Raw genomic sequence first — 23,922 nt, forward strand, 5'->3', positions numbered from 1 at the left:
CAACTGAATGTGGAGGAAATGCATCTGAGACTTCTAAGCCCAGGTCTTCAAGGGTTGGACGAATTACACACTTCCTTCTTCCGGCAACTCTTGCCCTGGGAGCCCATCCCTCAAAACTCAGCCACCAAGCTAGGAGAAGCCCAAGCCATACTGAGCAGCCACTTGAATGGGAACTGAAGGGCAGCACTAACAGCCCAGGTGAGACTGCAGCACAGTCAGCCATTACAGTCGTCAGCTTCGATGCAACAGCTGCTCTGAGGTCCCAGATGACTGCAGCCCCAGTCAACCGCAAATGGAAAAACCAACCCGTTTTTTTCTGGTGACCTCCAGAATCCTGAGAGTAAAACGGCTTGTGTTTCAAGTCACTATATTTTCAGGTGGTTTTTTAGTACCAATTGATAATTAAAACATTTCTCACTTGCAGTAAGAGATTTCAGAAGACAAGGGAAAATACCTTAAAGTGCTGAGGAGAAATGATGTGCAACTTGAAATTCTAAACAAACTTTACTCTCTAGAGGAAAACCAAATACATTTCTAGACAGACAAATAGTGAAAGTTCACCTTATAATCTCTCACAGAAAGAAAACTACATACAGAATATACAAATACTAGAAATAATTGTAAGTGATGAAATTTATAAATAGGTTGTAAATCTAATGAGCACTGGCTCCATAAAGGTAAGACATGACTACAATATTATATAGTATCTGATCTGGTTAACAACCACTAGAATTGGTGTGATTTGATGTTTTCAATTTCTGCTTAATGAAACACTAGCATAGAGAACATGCCCTAAAGAGCACGCGTATGTGAAAGCATCCTTCATGCAGTGGTCCCTCTAGGGAGACGGAATCTGTAGTTGCTGGGAGGCAGGACCCCTGGCTGCACAACCTGGAGGGCCAATCATAGTCACTACTTATCAATTCTTCTCCTCTCTTTTCCCTCTCAGGTGACCCTTCCCTCACAGGCAAGGGTCAGACCCAGTCATCAACAGATAAAGAAGAGATGCTTATGAGAGGAAAACAAAGCAGGGCCATGAGGCAGGAGAACTAGCTCCTGCTACTCACTGGGGTGCAGCACGGGCTGCCTGCCTCTTTTCTTTTGCCTGCTCTGTCATAATCAAAAATCATGTCATGGACATGCAGTGTGAACCGTAATTTTTAACATTAAGGACCAAGTTAGCCCCAAAGGCATTTATAAAAGACTTTAATCAAGAAACTGCCATGACCATATGAACTATTCATTTTCTCATTTTCAATCACCAACTTCAAGTTTTCAGTGGTCTCCCAAATTTAAAAAGCAAAAGGAAAGTTCAGGGCTTCTATTTTCAATTAATACAGGGCTTGGTTATTTTAGAAAGTGATTAATCATTTTAAAGAAAGCTATTAAGCAACACTTACTTTAACAGCAAATTTCTTTGATGCCATGGTTTACTGGTTCCAGAATAATTACAGACCTTTAACAAAAGAAAAAAGAAAGTTATAAGTAGGTATATTAAAATTTCTTTCTATTTGGATATTATATCAGAGAAAGGTTGGCTAAAGAATCAAATATCAATATGTATTTTTGCAAGATGAATGCCCACTTATAACTGGTCTTAACAAAAATATTATATTGAATTAGCAATTTAAAATCTGCTGACAAAGAAAGGCAGAGGCCCAGATGTATTGTACCAAATGTTTGAAGAATTAATATCAGTCCTTCACAGACCCTTTAAAAGAAGCATAACAAAAATTCTCAAACCATTCTAAGAGGCCAGTTACATCCTGATACCAATACCAAGGGGCTTCCCAGGTGGCTCAGTGGTAAAGAATCCATCTGCCAATGCAGGAGATGTGGGTTCAATCCCTGGGTCAGGAAGATTCCCTGGAGGAAGGCATGGCAACCCACTCCAGTATTCTTGCCTGGAGAATCCCATGGACAGAGGAGCCTGGAGGGCTACAGTCCATGGGGTTGTAAAGAGTCAGACACGACTGAGCAACTTGGCATGCACACACGTACCAATACCAAAAAGAAAAATCAGAAGAAAGGAAAACTACACACCAGTATTCAACAAAACACTACAAACCAAAGCCAGCAACATATAAAAAGGATTATATATCATGACCACAATACATTTATCTCAGGAATATAAGATTGGTCTAACATCTGAAAACTAACCTGTATAACATACTATCATCATCATGGTGCGAAGTCGTGTCCAACTCTTTGTGACCCTATGGACTATAGCCCACCAGGCTCTTCTGTCCATGGAATTTTGCAGGCAAGAATACCGGAGTGGGTTGCCATTTCCTCCTCCGGGGATCTCCCCAACCCAGGGATGGAACCCACACCTTGCATTCAGGTGGATTCTTTACCACTGTGCCACCCAGGAACCCCAAATGGTTACATTCTTTACTATATATAAATCTGAAGGAAGAGCATGCAACCTTTGCTATATTAACAGAATAAAAGAAAAAGCACACTATTATCTCAAATAAGTAACAAAACCCAACAGTTTTTAGTCAAAAAAATCCAACACACTAGGAATATAGAAAGAAGTATTATCAACCTGTAAAGAACATCTATAGAAAATTCACACCTAGGAATTCCCTGAAGGCCCAGTAGTTAGAACACTCTGCTTTCACTGCCGAGGGCTGAGATTCAATCACTGGTCAAGGAGCTCCAATCCTGCAAGCCATGCAGTGCATCCAAAAGAGAAAAAAAGAAAATCCATTACTAAAAACCCACTATTAAAACCATACTAAATCATGAACAACTGAATGCTTTCTCCTTAAGGAGGAGAAACAGTGATGTCTGCTCTTGCTACTTCCACAAAGCATTGTATCAGAGGTACTAGCCAGGGCAATTGGAGAAGGCAATGGCACCCCACTCCAGTACTCTTGCCTGGAAAATCCCATGGATGGAGGAGCCTGGTGGGCTGCAGTCCATGGGGTCGGTAAGGGTCGGCCATGACTGAGTGACTTCACTTTCACTTTTCACTTTCATGCATTGGAGAAGGAAATGGCAAGCCACTCCAGTGTTCTTGCCTGGAGACTCCCAGGGACGAGGGAGCCTGGTGGGCTGCCGTCTATGGGGTCACACAGAGTCGGACACAACCGACGTGACTTAGCAGCAGCAGCAGCAGCCGGGCAATTAGGCAAGAAAAAGAAATAAAAGACATCCAGAATGGGAAGGAAGAGATAAAACTATCTCTGTTCACAAGTAACACATTCTTATATGTAGAAAATCCTAATTTAAAAAAAAAAAAACTACTAGATTACAAAGCATATGAACTAAGGTTATAAGATGTAAATATATTAAACAATTAACTACATTTCTATATTCTGGCAATGAATAATCCTGAAAGGAAATTAAGAAAAGAAGTATGTTTAAAATAATGTCAGACAGCATACTTACAAAAAATTTAACAAAAAAAAAAAAAACCCAATAAAATTTATACAACAAAACCCATAAAATATTATTTAAAGAAATTTAAAACATAAGTAAATGGACACATATCCTATATACATAGATTGGAACATTTAATAATTTTGTTAACATGGCCATATACCCCAAATCAATCTATAACATATTTCCATCAAAATCTCAGCTGACCTTTATAGAAACTGATAATCTCATCCCAAAATTCGTATAAAAATATAAGACTTCTGTAGTAGGCAAAATAATCTTTAAAAAGAACAAAATTGAAGAATTTATACTTCCCCATTTGAAAACTTACTACAAAGTAATCCAAATAGTGTGGTACTGTACTGTCATAAAACTCACATAAATCAGTGGACTAAAACTGAGCATTCAAAAACAGATCCTTACATTTATCTTCGGTTGATTTTTAACCTATATACCATGACAATTTAATGGGGAAACAGTCCTTACTACAAATGTTTCTGTCACAACTGAGTATCCACATGCAAAAGAATAAAGTTGGACTCCTATGTTCTACTATATAAAAAATGAACTCTAAAGGGATGAAAGAGCTAAACGTAAGAGTTAAAACTATAAACTCTTAGAAGAAAACATAGGCATAAGTTTTTATGACCTTACATATGTGCATGCTCAGTCGCGTCCAACTCTTTGCGACTCTATGGACTATAGCCTGCCAGGCCCCTCTGTCCATGGAATTTCATAGGTAAGAATACTGGAGTCAGCTGCCATTTCCTCCTCCATGGGGCTTTCCAAACCCAGGATTAAACCCTTGTCTCCTGCATCTCCTGCATTGCCAGGCGGGCTCTTTACCAGTGTATCACTGATCTTGCATAAGGCAATAATTTTTTAGATACATACCAAAAGCACAAGTCATGAAAGAAAAAAAAAAATGTTAAATCAGATTTCATGAAAATTTAAAACTTGAGTGCTTTAAAGGACACTATCAAGAACTCGAAAAGACAATTCACAGAATGGGAGAGAATATCTGCAAGTCACATCTCAAGTAAGGGACTCATGTCCAGAAAACATGAAGAACACTTAGAACAACAAAAAAAAACGATGAATAACCTGATTTTTAAATGGACCAAATATTTGAACAGACATTTCTCCAAAGAAGATATACAAATGGACTTATAAGCACAAATAATAAGTTCAAAATTACTAGCTATTGAGGAAATACAAATCAAAACCACAATGATACACCACTTTTCACCCACTAAGATGGCTAAAATACAAAAAACAGACAACAGCGTTGACAAAGATATGGATTGATTAGAACTCTCATCCATAGTTGGTGAGAAATGTAAGATGTTAGAGCCACTTTGGAAAATAATTTGGCAATTTGGAAATTCTTCCAAAAGGTAAACATGGGGTTGTCATATGATTCAGCACTTCCACTTCTATATATGTACCTAGGAAAAGAAAAACATATGTCCACACAAACATTTATACAGGAATGTTCATAGCAGCATTATTCATAATAACCAAAAAGTGGAAAGAACCCAAATGCCCATCAAATTATGAATGGGTAAACATAATGGAATAATTGAGATCTTTCTTGTTTTCTGAGGTAAGCTTATATCGCTATATGCTTAACAAAATATGATATATACAAACAATGGAATATTATTTGGCTATAAAAGGAATCAAATTCTTATACCTTTTACAGCCAGGCAACTGCTCTTTTCACCCTACCTAGAAGCCTAGAGAATTATTTTCTGGAGAAAGTAAGACAGAGGATCTCTGGTCTGGAAAATACCAGGTGCAGCATATAGTGGAAACAGTGTCAGACTTTATTTTTCTGGGCTCCAAAATCACTGCAGATGGTGACTGCAGCCATGAAATTAAAAGACGCTTACTCCTTGGAAAGTTTATGATCAAACTAGACAGCATATTCAAAAGCAGAGACATTACTTTGCCAACAAAGGTTCGTCTAGTCAAGGCTATGGTTTTTCCTGTGGTCATATGTGGATGTGAGAGTTGGACTGTGAAGAAGGCTGAGCACCCAAGAATTGATGCTTTTGAACTGTGGTGTTGGAGAAGACTCTTGAGAGTCCCTTGGACTGCAAGGAGATCCAACCAGTCCATTCTGAAGGAGATCAGCCCTGGGATTTCTTTGGAAGGAATGATGCTAAAGCTGAAACTCCAGTACTTTGGCCACCTCATGCGAAGAGTTGACTCGTTGGAAAAGACTGATGCTGGGAGGGATTGGGGGCAAGAGAAAGGGACGACAGAGGATGAGATGGCTGGATGGCATCACTGACGCGATGGACTTGAGTCCCAGTGAACTCCGGGAGTTGGTGATGCACAGGGAGGCCTGGCGTGCTGTGATTCATGGGGTCGCAAAGAGTCGGATACGACTGAGCGACTGAACTGAACTGACCACATCTTCTTTATTCACCCATCTGTCAGTGATCATCTAGGTTGCTTCCATGTCTTGGCTGTTGTAAATAGTGTTGCTGTGAACATAGAGGTGTGTGTCTTTTTGAATTATAGGTTTGTCTGCATATATATATATATCCAAAAATGGGATTGCTAAATCATGTGGTAGTTCTATTTTTGATGTTTTTAAGGAACCTCAATACTGTTTTCCATAGTGGCTGCATCAATTTACATTCCTACCAGTAGGGTAGGAAGGTTCCCTTTTCTCCACACACTGTCCAGCATTTGTTATTTGACTTTTTAATGATAGCCATTTTGACAGGTGTGAGGCGGTACCTCATGGTAGTTTGCATTTGTCCAATAATTAGTGATATTTAGCATCTTTTCATGTGCATATTGGCCATCTGTATGTTTTCTTTGGAGAAATATCTGTTTAGGTCTTCTGCCTATTTTTTTGATTTTTTTTTTTTTAATATTGAGCCACACAAGCTGTTTGTATAATAAGTGCTTTTCTTATAATATAACCAAAATCCCTTAAACTGCACTGTCCATTATGGTCACCACTAACTGCAAGTACCTCTTGAGCCCTTAGCACGTAGCCAGTACAAATTAAGCTTCTGGAAACAAAATACATACCTGATTTGAAAGCTTAGTTAAAACATCAGGAATGTAAACATTTTTATATTGATTATATGCTGAAGTGATAACGGGATGGGTTTATTGGGTTAAATAAGACACATTATTAAAATTAACCATTTCTGTTTAACTTTTTATTAAATGTAGCTGTTAGGAATTTTAAAATTATATCTGTGCCTTGCATTACATTTCTTTTGGACAGTGCTGCTCAAAAAGTATCTGTGCAGGATCTAAACAGGCAGATAATTCCACGCACAAGACTCATGAGTTAAGGCATCCTTCCCACCCCATCCCTTCCTCCACAGCAGCTCTCTCCAGCTTGCTCTGCAGGTTGGAGCAGAATTTAGCATTTAAGAATTGGATCCGTATCCATAGAGAAGAGGGGTAGGGATGGGGAAGGAATGAAGGGGGGGTTTGGGGTTAACATATGCAAACTGTGTATATAAAATAGGTAAATAACAAGGTCCTGCTCTGTAGGACAGAGAGCTATATTCAGTATTCTGTGATAAGCCATAATGGAAAAGAATATAAAAAAGAACGTATATATATATGTATAAATGAATCACTGTGCTGTACAGCAGAAACTAACACAACATTGTAAATCAACTATATACTTAAAAAAGGAATTGAGTCCTTATCACTAAATTTCATGCTGTATTGCTGCTTTATGATTACTATTGTGGCTGTGTAGATTGTTGCTATTATTGGTTTTAGGTTTTGTTTCTAAAACATTCCATTAAGGTTAAAGGGAGCTCCCTTTAACCTTACATACCGCATACATACACACACATTTCCCATTCTTTAAATTTTGTTGAAAGCATAGTACTATTTAGGCCAATATTTGCTGTTTATTATCATGATTATAAATGCTAGTCATAACTGAACTGTGTGAAGTACTCTTTACTTATTATTTTCTGCATACTTTTTGTTTATCCTGGAATCAGCGATTGCTTTGTATTATTCAGTTGCTTTGCTTTCCACATACCTGTCCTAATTCAATCTCATATTCCATACTGGTTGTCTGAAGTTCATCTGCATCTGCCCAGACACTTCCTGAAGACACCTCTCCGGGACTGTGGTTCTTTGCTTGTCTAGCCCATGGGTCCCAGGCAGGAATCTGCTTTCACCAGATCCAGGGATTTCCTCTTGCCTTTTGCCTATCTCAGCCTTCCTTTTTCCTGTCTCTTCCCTTTTTTGGGATCAATTTCCTCATTTTGGTGAAGCACATCCTTAGTAGCTTACTGAGAAAGGATGCACAGAATATACATTTTTTAAGATCTTGCACATCTAAAAATGTTTTCACCCACACCCCCTTGTGTTTAAATGTAGTCGGAGTTTGAAAAGAATTTTCTTCAGATTTTGGGGGATAGTTTTCCATTATTTTAGCTTCCAGAGTTGCTCTGGGTAGTTTGGAGCCAAATATTCTCTTCCCATCCCCCTCCTCCCAACTCACCTACTCCCTCAACTCACCCTCCTGTACACATACTTTAAAATCCTTTTTTCAACAATGTCTGAAATTTTCCTGTTATATATGCCCTGATATGTGTCTGTTTCAATCCTAAGTTTTACATGTTGGTACTTTTGTATGGATCCTTTAGTTTTTTCATTTATTCTCTCTTATTTTTCATCTTTATTATTTCTGAAGTTCCTGGATGACTTAGTCAACTTGATCCTTTAGTCCTTCTATTAAGGTTTTAAATTTCACTTATCATAGTTTTAGTTGCTTTCTAGAAGCTCCTTTTTATGTTTTATTTTTTTATTGAAAGATAATTGCTTTACAGAATTTTGTTGTTCTCTGTCAAACCTCAACATGAATCAGACATAGGTATACATATATCCCCTCTCTTTTGAACCTCCCTCCCATCTCCCTCCCCATCCCACCCCTCTAGGTTGATTCAGAGCCCCTGTTTGAGTTTCCTGAGCCATACAGCAAATTCCTGTTGGCTATCTATTTTACATATGGTAATGTAAGTTTCCATGTTACTCCTTCCATACATCTCACCCTCTCCTCCCCTCTCCCCATGTTGATAAGTCTCTTCTCTATGTCTGTTTCTCCACTGCTGCCCTGTAAATAAATTCTTCAGTACCATTTTTCTAGATTCTGTTTATATGCATTAGAATATGATATTTATCCTTCTCAGAAGCTCCTTTAAAAAAATATTTATTGATGTAATATCTTCTATCCTGCTGATATCAGTGAAAGTATCTTTCTCCTTGCATAGTCTGGGTTTCAGCCAAGTAGTTTTTTTTCTGTTTAACTTTCTTTCATAATAGAGTTTTTCCTTACATGGTAGATGATTTGTCGTTGTTTATCTGTGTGTATTTGGGAGTGGGGCACTAGGAGATGGAAGTTAGTTCTGCACACAGATGTGGGGTTTGTGGGTGTGGCCTTCACTTTAGAACCATCTGTCTTGACTGTTTCCTTGGGGAACCCCTGATGTCAGTACTTTTAGATCCAGTTCCCTAAAAGAGGAGGTTTCAGTCTTCTATTTGGAGACTATAGCAGGATAGAGGGGTGTGTTGGTCAAGCTTCTCCAGAATGAATAGAAGATATAAATGCACACACACATGTATGCATATATACATGTGTTTATTAAAGGAGTTGCCTCATGAAATTTTGGAGGCTGAGAAGTCCTACGATACACTGTGTGTAAGCTGGGGACCCAGAAAAACCAGTGGTGTGATTCAGTCCAAGTCCAAAGGCTCAAGAACCAGGAGTGGTAATGGCCAAGGGCGGGAGAAGATGGATATCCCAAATTAGATCTTGAATTCATTTTTTCCTCTACCTTTTTGTTCTATTTTGACCCTCAGTGGATTGAATGATGCCCACCCACACGGGGGAGGGTCATCTGCTTTACTCAGTTCATAAATTCAAATGGTGATCTCTTCCAGAAGCACTCTCACAGACATAATGTCTGACATAATGTCTGTTAGTTATCTGGGCATCCCTTAGCCCAAACAAGTTGACAGTTAACTATCACAAGGGCCATGTGAACTGCCCATGAATTTCTCTTTTTTTCCGTAGGATCAGATCAGATCAGATCAGTTGCTCAGTCATGTCCGACTTTTTGCGACCCCATGAATTGCAGCACGCCAGGCCTCCCTGTCCATTACCAACTCCCGGAGTTCACTCAGACTCATGTCCATCGAGTCAGTGATGCCATCCAGCCATCTCATCCTCTGTCGTTCCCTTCTCCTCTTGCCCCCAATCCCTCCCAGCATCAGAGTCTTTTCCAACGAGTCAACTCTTCGCATGAGGTGGCCAAAGTACTGGAGTTTCAGCTTTAGCATCATTCCTTCCAAAGAAATCCCAGGGCTGATCTCCTTCAGAATGGACTGCCTGGATCTCCTTGCAGTCCAAGGGACTCTCAAGAGTCTTCTCCAACACACACATACAATAGACTACTACTCAGCCATGAGAAAGAATGAAATAATACCATCTGCAAAACTTGGATGGACCTAGAGATTATCATACTAAGTGAAGTACGTCAGAGAGAGAAAGACAAATACTCACATGTGGAATCTAAAATATGACACAAGTGAACTTGTCTACAGAACAGAAAGAGACTCACAGACAGAGAGCAGACGGGGGCTGCCAGTGGGAGAAAGGGCTGGGGAGGGACAGCCTGGGACTCTGGGATTAGCAGATGCAAACCAGCATACCTGCAGTGGAGAAACAACAATATGATACTGCACAGCAGAGAACTACAGTCAATATCCTGCAATAAATCATAATGCAAAAGAAGAAAAGCAGTTATTCTGAATCCCAGATTCCTTATTTATAAAATAGGGGTAGCAATACCTAACTTAAAATTATTGAAAGGACTAAGTACATGAAAACAGTCTCATCATTTACAAATAGTAGGCCCCAGATGAGTGTTAACAGTTATTATTACTTAGTCAATGGGAAATTTAAAAAAAAAATCTTATAATCTTTGATTCTATTTTTTAATAGACAAAAATATCTTTCTTTATCCAAACCCTAAATCATTTTAATTTCATTTTAATCTATTCACTTCTGTTCCCTGAACAATGCAATGCATATGCTTTAGAATGTTTTTTAATCATGTTCATCTTAGCAAGCCCATTTCTACAGAGGTGTAAATGGAAAAAATAACTTTCTAGAAAGTCAAGAACATGTGCTTTAAAACAACATCCATAAAGGTTGTTCTGAAAACTAGTTAAATCTTTAAAATTACATTGTATTATCTGAGCCAGATAAACACACAGTCAGCTCCTTTAAATATATTAAATCAGGTTTGAGTAACTTCTGTTAAGAATTTAGGGAGTCCCTCTCTGGGGATATTTAGAGGATACTAGTAGTTCAGCTAGACAGAGGAACAGGGAAAAGAGTACTGCCAACAAGTATCCAACCAAATCTGAAGCACGTGCGCCCTAATTATTTTTAATTACACACTGGTTTTCCAGTATGTCTTCCTTTTCCAGAAGGACAGGTGGCCCACACAGAAGACTATTACAAGGCTTTAGACCATATCTGCTGTTAGATAGATTAAGAGCTATATTATAGTGAAAGTTATATTTTCAATTCACAATAAGGTTCCAGCTGACTCTTAAAATGCTCATTTCCCCCCCCTTTAATCAGTAAAGCAAGAGCAGCTGCATTTATGTTTTAAGATCTGGATTCTTCAAAAAGCATCATCAAAGCCCCGTCTCAAAAATACAATCTGTAAGAATCCAGAACTGAAAGGCATATTTTTATATGAAATAATATGATCTCTAGTATAAAACAGACTGCATGCAAAAAATAAATAAATAAAAAGCAACTGTATAACCTTACTCTCATTTTTAACCCATTTTTAATACCATATGGCATTCTGCCTCTCAATGCAATTTTTTTTTCACTTGTTCCCACAGTGTTTGCAATCTCAAAAAACTAACAATTTTAGAACTATAAGACACCCTTACAGACCATCTATTCCCAGGCCTGACATCTATTCCCCCAACAAGAACTTGGGGGATCATGCCAGGGTCTCACAGCTGAAGATCGAGGGCAGGAGAAGAGTCAGGTCACCTCACTGAGAGCCATTGAGCATCATCTGTCCCCTGCAGAACTGCGAGGTCAAAGGCTAACTGGGCTGCCAAGGTAGGCATGTCCTTGTTCCCCTGGCCAAGGCAGACGTTCCCAACACGGAGCACAACTTCAAACAAGGCTGCAGGAGGGTGGTTCTCTCCTGCTCATCAAAGAAAGAGAAATAGAGGGAAAGGTAAGAGACAGAAGAGGTAGGGGGTGTGGAGAAGGGAGGAAGGGACTCCACAGCTAAGGCAAATGTGGCCTGAATCAATTTAATTACCATCATGCTATGTGACAGGGCACCAAGATAAAGCACGTAACGCATCTGGACAGCAGCTGTGTAGACCTTGACCTGCACACCTGCTGAAGTCCTTTAAATAAGGCGCATATCCTCTGCCTCACTACAGCTTTATGCACAGGGGCTAGAAATGAACTACAGGAGGAGCTGAAGCATAAAATGAACCCAAACAATTTGCTGTTTTCCAAACAGGTAAAAGCACACTTATCCATCCTGGAAGGAGCAGGTTATCAAAGTTAGAAGGTGCTCAAGAAAGTCTGCTGGATGAAGAAATAATCCTGAAACAGGAGCTGACACTATTTTATGTTTGCTGTTTCTGGGAAATTTTCCAAAAAATACACTGAATCTTTATTGACTTTCATGAAAAAACACCATACAGTGAATATTTGATATTCCAGGTGAAAATTATCACCTGTCATCACAAAGGGCAATACATGCATTAATGGCCCGCTGAGTTATTCCTACACAGAGCTGCTCACAGTGGAGCCAGGGAAGCCTCTGCCTGTTCCCCACAGCTTTCCATGAGCTGTCAGAGTGCTGCCCAAGGCTCCCTTTCCCCTCTCGGTTCTTTAACTTAATCCGATGACCCTAGAAACCTAGGGGACCTGTTTGTCATACTGATGGGATGATTCTCAAGTCTCCCTATGAATTTGTGTAGACTCTGATGTGAAGGCTTTGTGCCCTCTCTCTCAGGTAATAAAATGGCTGTTACCTTTACGTCGGGATTAGGGCTTCTACAATGATGAGGCTGCTGAGTCCTGAGACAGTGGACCAGGCCTTCTGGACTGGAGCCTCAGCATTTAATTCTTTCTGCCTCAGAAGAACAATGCTGTTGGACAGGCTGACCTCTAAGGTCTCTTCTTAGAGGTGATCTAAGAAGAGATCCAAAATCCAGCAGCTCTTCCAAGAATAAATAATGCCAAAATGTACACATGATTCCAGAGCAGAGGGTGAAAGGGAGCCCCTCCCACCGTGCAACTCAGCCTATGAAGCCCGGAGACTGACACTGCGCAAGGGCAGACCACGAAAGGGAGAATCACAGCCAGCTCTACGCCTGAACCTAGACACAAGAGTCCTGAACAAACAGAAGCGATACAGTACAAAATACTTCAGAACCAAGTGAGGTTTATCCAAGCAGGGCGAGGTCAGTTTAATACTACAACAATTACCATACTGAAAAACTGAAGCAGAATAAAAGCACAGGATCATTTTCATAGAAATAGAAAAAAAAGAAAAACACTAGAAATCTCTGAATAGAAACAAGCTAATGTGAGAAAAGCATCTACCAAAAAAAAAAAAGTAGCAAACATGTTTACTGATGAATGTTAAAAGCAATTTCTTTGAAACAAGCAGAAGATATAGATTTCTGAAAATATCATCATACTAGCATTCCACAGACTTAAAATATCTAGAGATGAATTTAATAAGACATGTGCCAGACCTCATCACATTGTTCAAACTTTATGCAATCCAAGGCACAATCCTAAACAGGGAATCTGAAGAATAACAAAAAGGACTAAGAGAGAAGGAAAACAAAAAAAGAAAAACAATGAAGGGAGTCAGTCTTACCAGATACTGCAAAACTACCACAGTGCCAGAGTAAATCAAATAATGTGCTGGCAAAGGGGAAACAAACAGGCCGAAGGAACAGACTTCACAGGCCAGAAACAAGCCCCTGGGCTCGTGGAAACGGTGACGGGAGCAGTGGTGCACATCAGTGGGAAATAAGGAGACTGTTCATTTGACAAACTGTGGTCCAACAACCGTGTGTCTACTTGGAAAAATAGAAAACTGGACCACTACTTCACACAGCACATAAAGATCAACTACAGATGAGCTACAAACTCAAATGTGAACGGTTAGCAGCTTTCAGGAAATGTTTTTCATAAGCTCTGAGAAAGGAAGGTATTTTTAAACTAGATACAAGAAGTATAACCCAAAAAGAAAAAGAATGGTAGATTTGGCAGTATTAAGATTAAAACTTCTCTACAGACTGGAATAAAATATTTGCAATCCACATAACCAGTAAACAACTTATAAACTAGAACACATAAAGAACTCTCAAAACTCAATGGTAAAAAAATAAAACCAATCCAGTCAAAAAGTGGGCAAAGGACATTACCAGGTATGTCAGCAGAGGACAAACATGGGAAATAAGCATGAAAGACACTCGAATCATTTTATGCTGTATGCAAATGAGGCATCATTTATATAGTACACCTGAAACTAAAAAACAGTTGTTGTTCAGTCATCCAGTCATGTCCGACTCTTTGCGACCCCATGGACTTCAGCATGCCAGGCCTCCCTGTCCCTCACCATCTCCTGAAGTTTGCCCAAGTTCATATCCATTGTGCCATCCAGCCATCTCATCCTCTGACGCCCTCTTCTCCTCTGCTGTCAATCTTTCCCAGCATCAGGGACTTTTCCAATGTGCCAAGTGTACTGGAGCTTCAGCATCAGTCCTTCCAACATGTATTCAGGGTTGATTTCCCTTAAGATTGACTGGTTTGATCTCCCTGCTGTCCAACGGACTTTCAGGAGTCTTCTCCAGAACCACAGTTTGAAGGCATCAATTCTTTGAAGCCTTGCCTTTTTTATCGTCCAGTTCTCACAACCGTACGTGACGACTGGCAAGACCATAGCCTTGACTATATAGACCTTTGTTGGCTTGACTATACATAACAGTATACACTGACTATATTTCAATTAAAAAAAAAACACTCAACATCATGAGCCATCACTACATACCTACCAGAATGGCTAATAAAAAAAGAGATTAAAAAAAAAAAACAGGTAACAACAAATGCTGGTGGAGATGCAGAGAACAGGCATGTCTCCTACACTACTGGAAAGACTGTAAAGATCACAGAGCCACTCTAGAAAAGAGATTGTTGACAGCTTCCTACAAAACTAACCATGTGCTTACCACATAATCTAAAATTTGCACTCCTGGTAATTCACCCCAGAAAAATGAAAACCTAGGCTCACATAAAAATTTGTAGCCAAATGTTCATAGTGACTTTATTCATAACAGCCAAAAACTGGAAACAGCCCAGGTGTCCTTCAGTGGGTGAGTGGTTAAACAGATCTGGCGTATGTGTACCATGGGACATCACTCAGCAACCATAACTGAACCGCTGACACACACGACCGCTTGGCTGGATCATCTCAAGGGGATGATCCTCAGGAGAAACAAGACAATCTGAAAGGTTATAGAATGTATGATCCCACTCATATAACATTCTTCAGACAACAAAATTATAGAAGCGAAGACCACATTCGTGGTTGCCAGGGGTTAGGAATAGGGAAGCTGCAGAAGGAAGCTCTGGCAATGGAATTCTACACTGTGCTTATGGTGCTGGTTACAGGAATAGAAACACATGATAAAAACAGCTACACAAATGCATGTAAACTGGTTCCATCTCATAAGCTCTGGAGGTTGTACCGATGTTAGCTTTCTGGTTTTAATAGCTGCACTCTAGTCACAAAAGATGTCACCACTGGAGGAAGCTGGGTGATGGGTACAGGGGACTCCATGTACTTTTATGCCAATTTGGGGCAAATCTATAATTATTTCAAAACAAAAAGGTTAAAAAAATTAAACTTCAGTTGGGGAGGGGGGTGAGGTGGAACCACAAACTGAGAGAAGGTGTGTGTAAGACGTGCAGACGCGTATTCATAACAGAACAGACCAACAGAAGGGAGGGGCAGCAGAAGCGCCAGAGAGCACCAGCCTCCCTGCTGAGTCTCCCCACATCTGGTGAGGTGGCGGCGGTGCCCGTAGGCATCTCTGACTGACCCCTTGCGTTACTGCTGCCTTGACGACCACCCTGGGGCGGTGAGGGGCAAGGTCTTCACTGTCCTTTTATGAAACCCTGGGAGGCTGAAGTCTAAACACAGGAAGGCCATTTGCCAGGGGCCTGGGGCAGCACACAGGGCGCTCTCTCCTCTCAGCGCCTGTCGTCCGGGACAGGACAGAGGAAGCCGCAGACAGCCGTCTGCCTCCCCCAAGGAGGGAAAACCACAGGAGGGGGTGCCAGGCGGTCTCAGGCCCCAAAGAGCTGGTCGTCCTGAAGGGCCCGGGCCTCTCCAAGAAGCTCCAGTCTCCATCCTGGCACTCTCCAGCCTCGAAACCGTCAGGCGAGGAACTGGAGCAGGTATGAGCCCCACCACCCCCGGCTCAGGGACCGTCACAGCTCCGAGGCCTCCACAGCCAACTTGGGCATGTGACCTTGAACACGCAGGGCCAGCACATATGTGTACATATGCGTGTCACACTAGAGAAGGTCCTCTCTTCCTAAGATCGAGTTATCATTGGAAACCCAACTGAGCTGCCGCCTGCTCCTCGGGAGCTCTCTAGGGATCCCCAAAGTGAAGGGTCCCTTCTCTGGGCCAGCCCAGCCCTTCCACACCCCCTCCACTCACTTAACTCTGCTCCTCAGTCCCTCCCCTCCCTGTGACCAGAGCTTTCTGAGAACAGGGGCCATTCTTATTCCCTCTGATAACCTGGAGCAGGGCAAAGGTAAGTGTCAAGCCTGCTAATTGGAATCTGCTGATGTTACTGAAATCAGTGGCTACAGACTGTGTTACTGTTTTAGACTTATACCTATTAATCTAATACATCTTTACTGTCTCCAAATCCCAAATTCCTTATTAAACCCTCTAAACAGGAGGTCAAGGTACTCTGGTCCTATTTCAATACACAAATAACACGTAAGTTACATATATCATGCAGCCGAAGTTGAGAGAGCTAAGATGCATATAAATGTAAAGAAAATATGGAAGTGTTTGTATTGAACATAAGGGGCAAGAGATACCTGGTTGAAGTTTTAGGTCATCAGTTCAGTTCAGTTCAGTTCAGTCGCTCAGTAGTATCTGACTCTTTGCGACCCCATGAATCGCAGCATGCCAGGCCTCCCTGTCCATCACCAACTCCCGGAGTTCACTCAGACTCACGTCCATCGAGTCGGTGATGCCATCCAGCCATCTCATCCTCTGTCATCCCCTTCTCCTCCTGCCCTCAATCCCTCGCAGCATCAGAGTCTTTTCCATTGAGTCAACTCTTCGCATGAGGTGGCCAGAGTACTGGAGTTTCAGCCTTATTAGGTCATAAATGTGAGGTTTTCAGTGACTTGTTTTTGTCCTTAAAATACTGACATCCTTACATTCATCTGAATGAAAAAGGTATTATTAGCCTCTACATACTGATCATTAAAAGATAAATGTGCACACACACAGTTAAAAAGCAAACATGCACCTTAAAAAATTACCTTCCTAGGCTCCTAGCATTACTTTAAGGAGGGAACAGCAAGCTCAGGGCCTGGGGTTCAAAGCATAAATGTTAAAAAAGCTTTATCAGAGCTGCCGATTCGAGTCTACATGCAGTAGAATTTTTACTTTACACCCTGTTTTTAAGAAGTTCAGAACAAGCTCCAAAAAGATCAATTTTCCAAATATCTCAAAGCATATAATCTTCATAAACATACTGAGAAGTTAAAGTATATGTCTTACAAACAGTATCTCATCCTCTACCCTGCATTCTTGAGCCCATTTTCTCTGACCTGTAAACAGGCATTCTTTCACAAAAAGTCTTCAATAGCGTCTGACCTCACCAAAAATATGTGTTTTTAGTGGAGAGGGAAAGATCCTAAAATCCTTAAGAAAATTAATTTGGGGAGGGAATGGAAGTAGATGAAACAATATCATGATTGTCCTGTCATTTAAATACAAAGCAGAGATAAACTCTATTAAAGTTTGTGACCTTCTAGATTATTCTGTGGGAAAATTCAAGGCACTCTGAAATTCACATTTGTCTTCCATCTAGCACTGCCGGTCTGCATCACAAGCCAAAGCACCTACTCAGGATTTAAAAGATCAGAAATTAGCTTTAGGCTTCTAATCTCCAGATTTCAAACTTTACCAAGAATATGTTATACTCTCTTCTATTGTCTTAAAACAACAAAGGCCCTAGAATTTATGAAGGAACAACTGTAATTCAGGAATGAGAAATCATTTCATAACCTGTTGCCCCTACTCCCCCAATCTAATTTTATCACACACGCATAAAAGGACAATATGAAGAAGAAATCACAAACCTTAACAAAATACCAAGGAAAAATGATAAATGAGTAAAGATCTTGCTGACAACTCTGATAAAATTTGAAAAGGTAATTACAGTGTAAAAAAGTAGTGAATCAGCTTTTCCTATTATTCATATGATAATTCTGAATGCCAAAGTGAACTTGAAAAAAAAAAACAAAAAACAAATGGAAACAACAGGAAAATAATGCAAGTGACACAAAAAAAATTAGGATTTTGTTTTCTTTTTCTTTAAATGTAGGTCATATACTGAAATCTCCCACCAAGATTAAGTCCACAGTTCACTCTATACCCTTAACGTGGTCATCTAAGCCAAGTTCTGGGCCTCCCATTCCTGTGGGGCCCACAGAAAATCCCCACCTGGCCCTGTGTGGTTGCTTCACTAAAAAACAGCATCTAATTTTTATTTAATACTTTGTCAGAAACAGGCGCTGACCCACAAGGCAGTCATGGTCTCGAGTTCTAGCAAAAATGACATGCGTTCAAATCCTACCTTTTTACATGACCTCAGACAGCCTACTCAGCACCTCCAAATCTCCAGAGAAAAGGAACTCAAAATCACAATGAGATGTCATCTCACACTTGTCAGAATAGCTATCATCAAAAAGACAACAAATAAGTGCTGGTGATGGCCAATATTTTGGCCACCTGATGTGAAGAACTGACTCACTGGAAAAGACCCTGATGCTGGGAAAGACTGAAGGCAGGAAGAGAAGGGGACGACACACTGACTCGATGGACATGAGTTTGAGCAAGCTCCGAGAGTTGGTGACTGTCAGGGAAGCCTGGCGTGCTGACGTCAAAGGGGTCACAAAGAGTCGTTCACTACTGAGCAACTGAAGTATTGGTAAGGATGTGAAAAAAGGGGAGCCTTTGTGTCCTGTAGATGGGAATTTAAATTGGTTAGCCACTATAGAAAACAGTAAGGAGGTTCCTCAAAAAATTAAAAATATAACTGCCATATGATGTGGCAATTCCACTTCACAGTATTTATCTTTAGAAAAGAAAAACACTAACTTGAAAAGGTAATCTGCACCTCCATGTTCACTGAAGTATTAACCACAATAGCCAAGACAGGGGAGACATCCTAAGTGTCCATGATAGATGAATGGATAAAGAAATTACGGTGTATGCACATATATAATGGAATGCTATTCAGTCATGAAGAAAGGAAATCCTGCTCTTTGCGACAACATGAATGGGCATTCTTCTAATAAGTAAGACAGTGAAAGACAAATATAATATGATCCACTTTTCTGTGAAATCTAAAACAAAACAAACACCAAACTCAGATACAGAGAAAATATTGGTGGTCGTTGGTGGGGCAAGGGCAGGGGGTGGGGTGTTGAGGAAGGGATGGTAGGGGATGGTGAAATGGGTGAAGGGAGTCAAAAGGTACAAACTTCCAGTTATGAAATAAGTAAGCCCTGGGAATGTACCACATGGTGACCAGTTAATAAAACCGTACTATACAGATAACCCTTGAACAACAAGGTTTGAACTATGAGAATCCACTTCACTTGGATTTTTCCCAATAAATACATACTACAGTATCACATGATCCACAGTTGGTTGAATTCAAAGATGTGGAATCTCAGATGGGGGCTGAGTTGTGAGCTTGTCACTGTAAAGTTGTATGCAGATTTTCAACAGCACAGAGGGTCAGCACCCCTAACCCCCTGAGTTGTTTAACTATATATACATATATCAAACAATTGTGTTGTACATATGAAACTATTACGTTACATATAAATTATATCTCAATAAAAGAGATCCAACCCACTAACAACTCAATATAGATGACATGTTTGGCATCTAAAAAACTATAACGTTTCATTCAGAAAACGTGAATGCATAAACTAAATAATGTCAAAGACAAAGTCCCAAACAAACACAGTCTACCACTGGCACCTCCTAGGTTCTCTGCATATGGAAGGCCTGGGTGTTCTTTGGAAGGAATGATGCTAAAGCTGAAACTCCAGTACTTTGGCCACCTCATGTGAAGAGTTGACTCATTGGAAAAGACTCTGATGCTGGGAGGGATTGGGGGCAGGAGGAGAAGGGGACGACAGAGGATGAGATGGCTGGATGGCATCACCGACTCAATGGACATGAGTTTGGGTGATCTCTGGGAGTTGGTGATGGACAGGGAGGCCTGGCGTGCTGCGATTCATGGGGTCGCAAAGAGTCGGACACAACTGAGCGACTGAACTGACTGGCCACCAAATAATTATTTTTTTTTTTTTCCAATGTGAAAATGACCACTATCAAAATAAAAACAATCCAAATGCCCTTCAATTAACAATGTGCAAACAAATTAGTCTAACAAATTGCTGAATATAGCAATTACAAAGGAATGAAACACTGATACTTGCACCAAAGATGGCCCTCAATTATAATGAGTGAAAAAAAGCAGACTACGCCACCCCCCAAGACAGCACATACATGAAGATTCTATTTAGATAAAATTCTGGGAAATGCTAGAGTGACAGAAAACAGAGCAGCAGTTGTCTAGAAGAGCCCAGAGGGTTTACAAAAGGACAAGAGAAAACTTTTGGGAGGTGATGAGTACATTCACTATCTTGACTCAAGTGTTGATTTCATTGGTATATACATGTAAATCACCATCAAACGGTATACTTTAAGTATGTGCTGTTTACTGTACGACAATCATACCTCCATAAAGCTATTCAGAGAAAAGAAAAAGATCATTAAAAAAACCTCTCACTCACACATCTTCCTGGCTTGGCATATTGTATTTAAATCACCCTCTTTCCCAAATGGATACGTGGCCTAAAAAGTCATGGAACTACAATACCTTTACCCATTAGTGATTTGAATGTATGAACAAAACTTTAATAATCCGAAGACTTAAATAGAATAATACCTAATTAACATTTACATAGCTGTGACTATGTGCCAAGCACTGTTTTCAGCACTTTTCTTATATTAACTTATCTGACCCTCATATCAACCCTATTTTTGAGATGAAGCAACTGACTCACTGGAAAAGACCCTGATGCTGGGAAAGATTGAAGGCAGGAGGAGAAAGGGACAACAGAGGATGAGATGGCTGGATGGCATCACTGACTCAATGGACGTGAGTTTAAGTGAACTCTGGGAGATGGTGATGGACAGGGAGGCCTGGAGTGCTGCGATTCATGCGGTCACAAAGAGTCGGACACGACTGAGCGACTGAACTGAACTAAGGTATAGGGCTTCCCAGGTGGCACAGTGGTAAAGAATCTGCCTGCCAATTTAGGAAACTCGGGTTTGATCCCTGCATTGGGAAGATCCCCTAAAGAAGGAAATGGCAACCTGCTCCAGTGTTCTTGCTGGGAAACCCCATGGATAGAGGAGCCTGGCAGGCTACCGTCCATGTGGTAAGCAAGAGTCAGACACCCCTTAGCAACTAAACAAGAGACTGAAGCACAAAAGGGTTAAGTAATCAGTTTAAGCTGGTAGCTGGAAGAGCTAGGATTTCAACCCAGAGAGTCTGGCTCTAGAGTTCATTTCCAGACCCATTATGCTTACCAGCATATACAAGATACAGTATAGGAAAATCAGAAGCAGTGAATATTGCACTTGCAAAATACTTCTTTTCCTCACATGCACAGAATATAAATATCCACTACATTTTGCAACATACACAAGAGACTAAATAAAACATAACAGGACCTTCGTTCTTCTTTTCCCAATTAATATTTAGATGGATAAAGGAAAGAAAGACTGAATAACTTGCTTAGGACACAATAAACAGCAAGCTGATGGGTTACTAAGAAGCTAGTTCACCACATTTCCAGTCCAACTCTCTTCATAATTATTTTAAGTAAATCTACAAGCGAGAAAAATCTAACAAATAGCAACACAGAAAATATAAAACTCATTTGTTGTTTCTCAAATACCTTAACTTCCTTAAATTCCATCCACAGATCTCAGAGTCTACTGATACTGGTCTGGGTTGTTGGTTTTTTTAAGCACCCCAAGTGATTTTTTCATAGCTGAGAACCAAAGCTGAGAACCCCTGAAATAAATTAAATTTAGATTTGTTATTTTAAAATGACAGAATGCAAGGTGCCAAAAAAGCTTTGGTAAACTATGCTCCAAGGTTTTCCAAGTTGATATTGAACTACTGAAAACAAACAGAATTTTGAGTTCAACTTCAAATAAATTAAAAATAAAACATGCACATAGGACAAAAGGTGTTGCATAGCAAATGTTACATAACAGTATATGGGGCTGACAAATCCTCAACTTTTTAGAATGCTAAATTGGCATCTTGACATTAAACTGATGAATATAAAGCCACACGTCCACTTCATTTAAAGCGTGACTATACTGACCATATATTGTTTCAGAAGCACAAGTTGTAAAGAGAAAGTCTTTGTCTTTAGTCCGTGCCCTCAGTCAGTGCTGTCTGAACTTAAGATGTGCTTCTCAGGGCAGATTCTGAGTCAGCGGCGTTTCTAACAAGCTCCCAGGTGATGTTCAAGCGGTTGATACACAGTTCACAACTGGAGCAGCAAGGCCTTAAGTACCTTGAATATTGTTTGTAAAATTAACCAGTTCATCTACAAATGCAGTCAGGTCCAGGATCCAAGAAATAAAGTGTCAGTATGATTTATTCCTAGTCCAGGAGGAAAAAGGAGCGGGGGAAGATAGGGGAAGGAGCAAACGAATACTTGTTTGTATATTATAGCAGGTCTAAGAACCAGAAAACACTGTTATTTGCCCAACCTAGTAGCTCTCAAGGTGACAGAATGGAAACTTCATGAAATAAAGTGGTTTTCATTTACTACAGAATCCTTACAACCTAGTACACACCAGGTACTCAACAAATGTACTGAATAAATGAATGAATGTATATACAAACACAATCTGTATGTCACAAACTGAAAACTGGGAAGGAGAATCTGCTGCTGCTGCTAAGTCGCTCAGTCCTGTCCGACTCTTAGCGACCCCATGGACTGCAGCCCACCAGGCTCCTCCATCCATGGAATTTTCCAGGCAAGAGTACTGGAGTGGGGTGCCTTCGCCTTCTCCATACAATGTAGATGTTTGATATAAATACCTGGCCCTGTCACTGTACTCCATTTCGTCCAAATAATAACAATTTCCCAGGCCAAAACTTCCACTGTCAAGCCCAGGCTTCCGGCACCCTTCTGTTTAAAACAGAGAGGAGGAAGCACAGGGATAAGGATTCAGGAAAGGTTCACTAATCAAAGGAAATAACCGAAGCGGGAGAGGAGCTGGGCTCACAGCTGAGTGCAAGGGAAGGAACGTCTTAGGTTCCCAGCATTTCCAAGTTCTTACCTACGATGGTGGCAGGGTTTGGGGTCGGGCTTTTGTTTAGTTACTGTCCAGGGTACCTGGCTGTGCAAACTCAGACTAGAAAGGAGGCCAGAAGCTCCCAAGCCAGCCTTTGGAAGCTCTGGTGTTCCGGGTGCCGACCTCCTTCCCGCTTCCCGGGCGCGCAGAGAAGCCCTGCAGCCGCCGCCCAAACACAAGATGGCCTGGGTTGCTTCGAGGCCCGCTTGAAGCCACAACCAGGACTTAAGATGGCGGCGAACACTAAGCTAACGGCCGGAAGAGCGCGCGGGATCTTCCAAAAACAAAAATGTCCTCCGTGCAAGGTCTCGCGGCTTCCAACGAGGGCCCAAAACAATCATGGCGGCGAAGGACCTCTATCTAGGGACCGCGAACAAGGCGAGCTCGATTGGCCGGTGACAAACCAGTTACCCGCTATGCCAGGGAGAAGGGCGATCGAAACAGAGAAAAATAAAACTCAACATTTCTGTGACACAGAATGTTTCTTGAAAATTACTAGCACAAAAAGGGGAAAAGTCTCCCGAATGTTTGATGGGAACGAGTATAGAAAACACGGGTTGGCAGATGAAGGTGGCTTTCTCAATGGCGGGTGCATTGTGAGACAGTTATCCATGAACATAACTTCTCTTACAGTTCCTTTGAACGGAAGAATGCAGTCTTGGCCCTCGAGCGCATCAGCGGGAGGGGTGACGGCACGGACATGAGCTAGCCGGCGAGCGCA

The 23,922-nt window shown here is 40.8% G+C and overlaps 1 protein-coding gene across 1 annotated transcript in view; it reads right to left on the bottom strand.

Annotated features, from left to right (window-relative positions):
- Window positions 1-23,908, bottom strand: part of SLX4IP (SLX4 interacting protein) — a 218,814-nt gene extending 194,906 nt beyond the window's left edge. The window contains 3 exon segments of the mRNA XM_027560309.1: window positions 1,401-1,456; window positions 2,580-2,670; window positions 23,833-23,908. Of these exon segments, the coding sequence (XP_027416110.1) occupies window positions 1,401-1,427 (27 nt within the window). The 5' untranslated portion in view covers window positions 1,428-1,456; window positions 2,580-2,670; window positions 23,833-23,908.
- Between the last annotated feature and the right edge of the window lie 14 nt (window positions 23,909-23,922).

This window comes from Bos indicus x Bos taurus, chromosome 13 (genome assembly GCF_003369695.1).
Source record: "Bos indicus x Bos taurus breed Angus x Brahman F1 hybrid chromosome 13, Bos_hybrid_MaternalHap_v2.0, whole genome shotgun sequence".
Taxonomy (NCBI): Eukaryota; Metazoa; Chordata; class Mammalia; order Artiodactyla; family Bovidae; genus Bos; species Bos indicus x Bos taurus.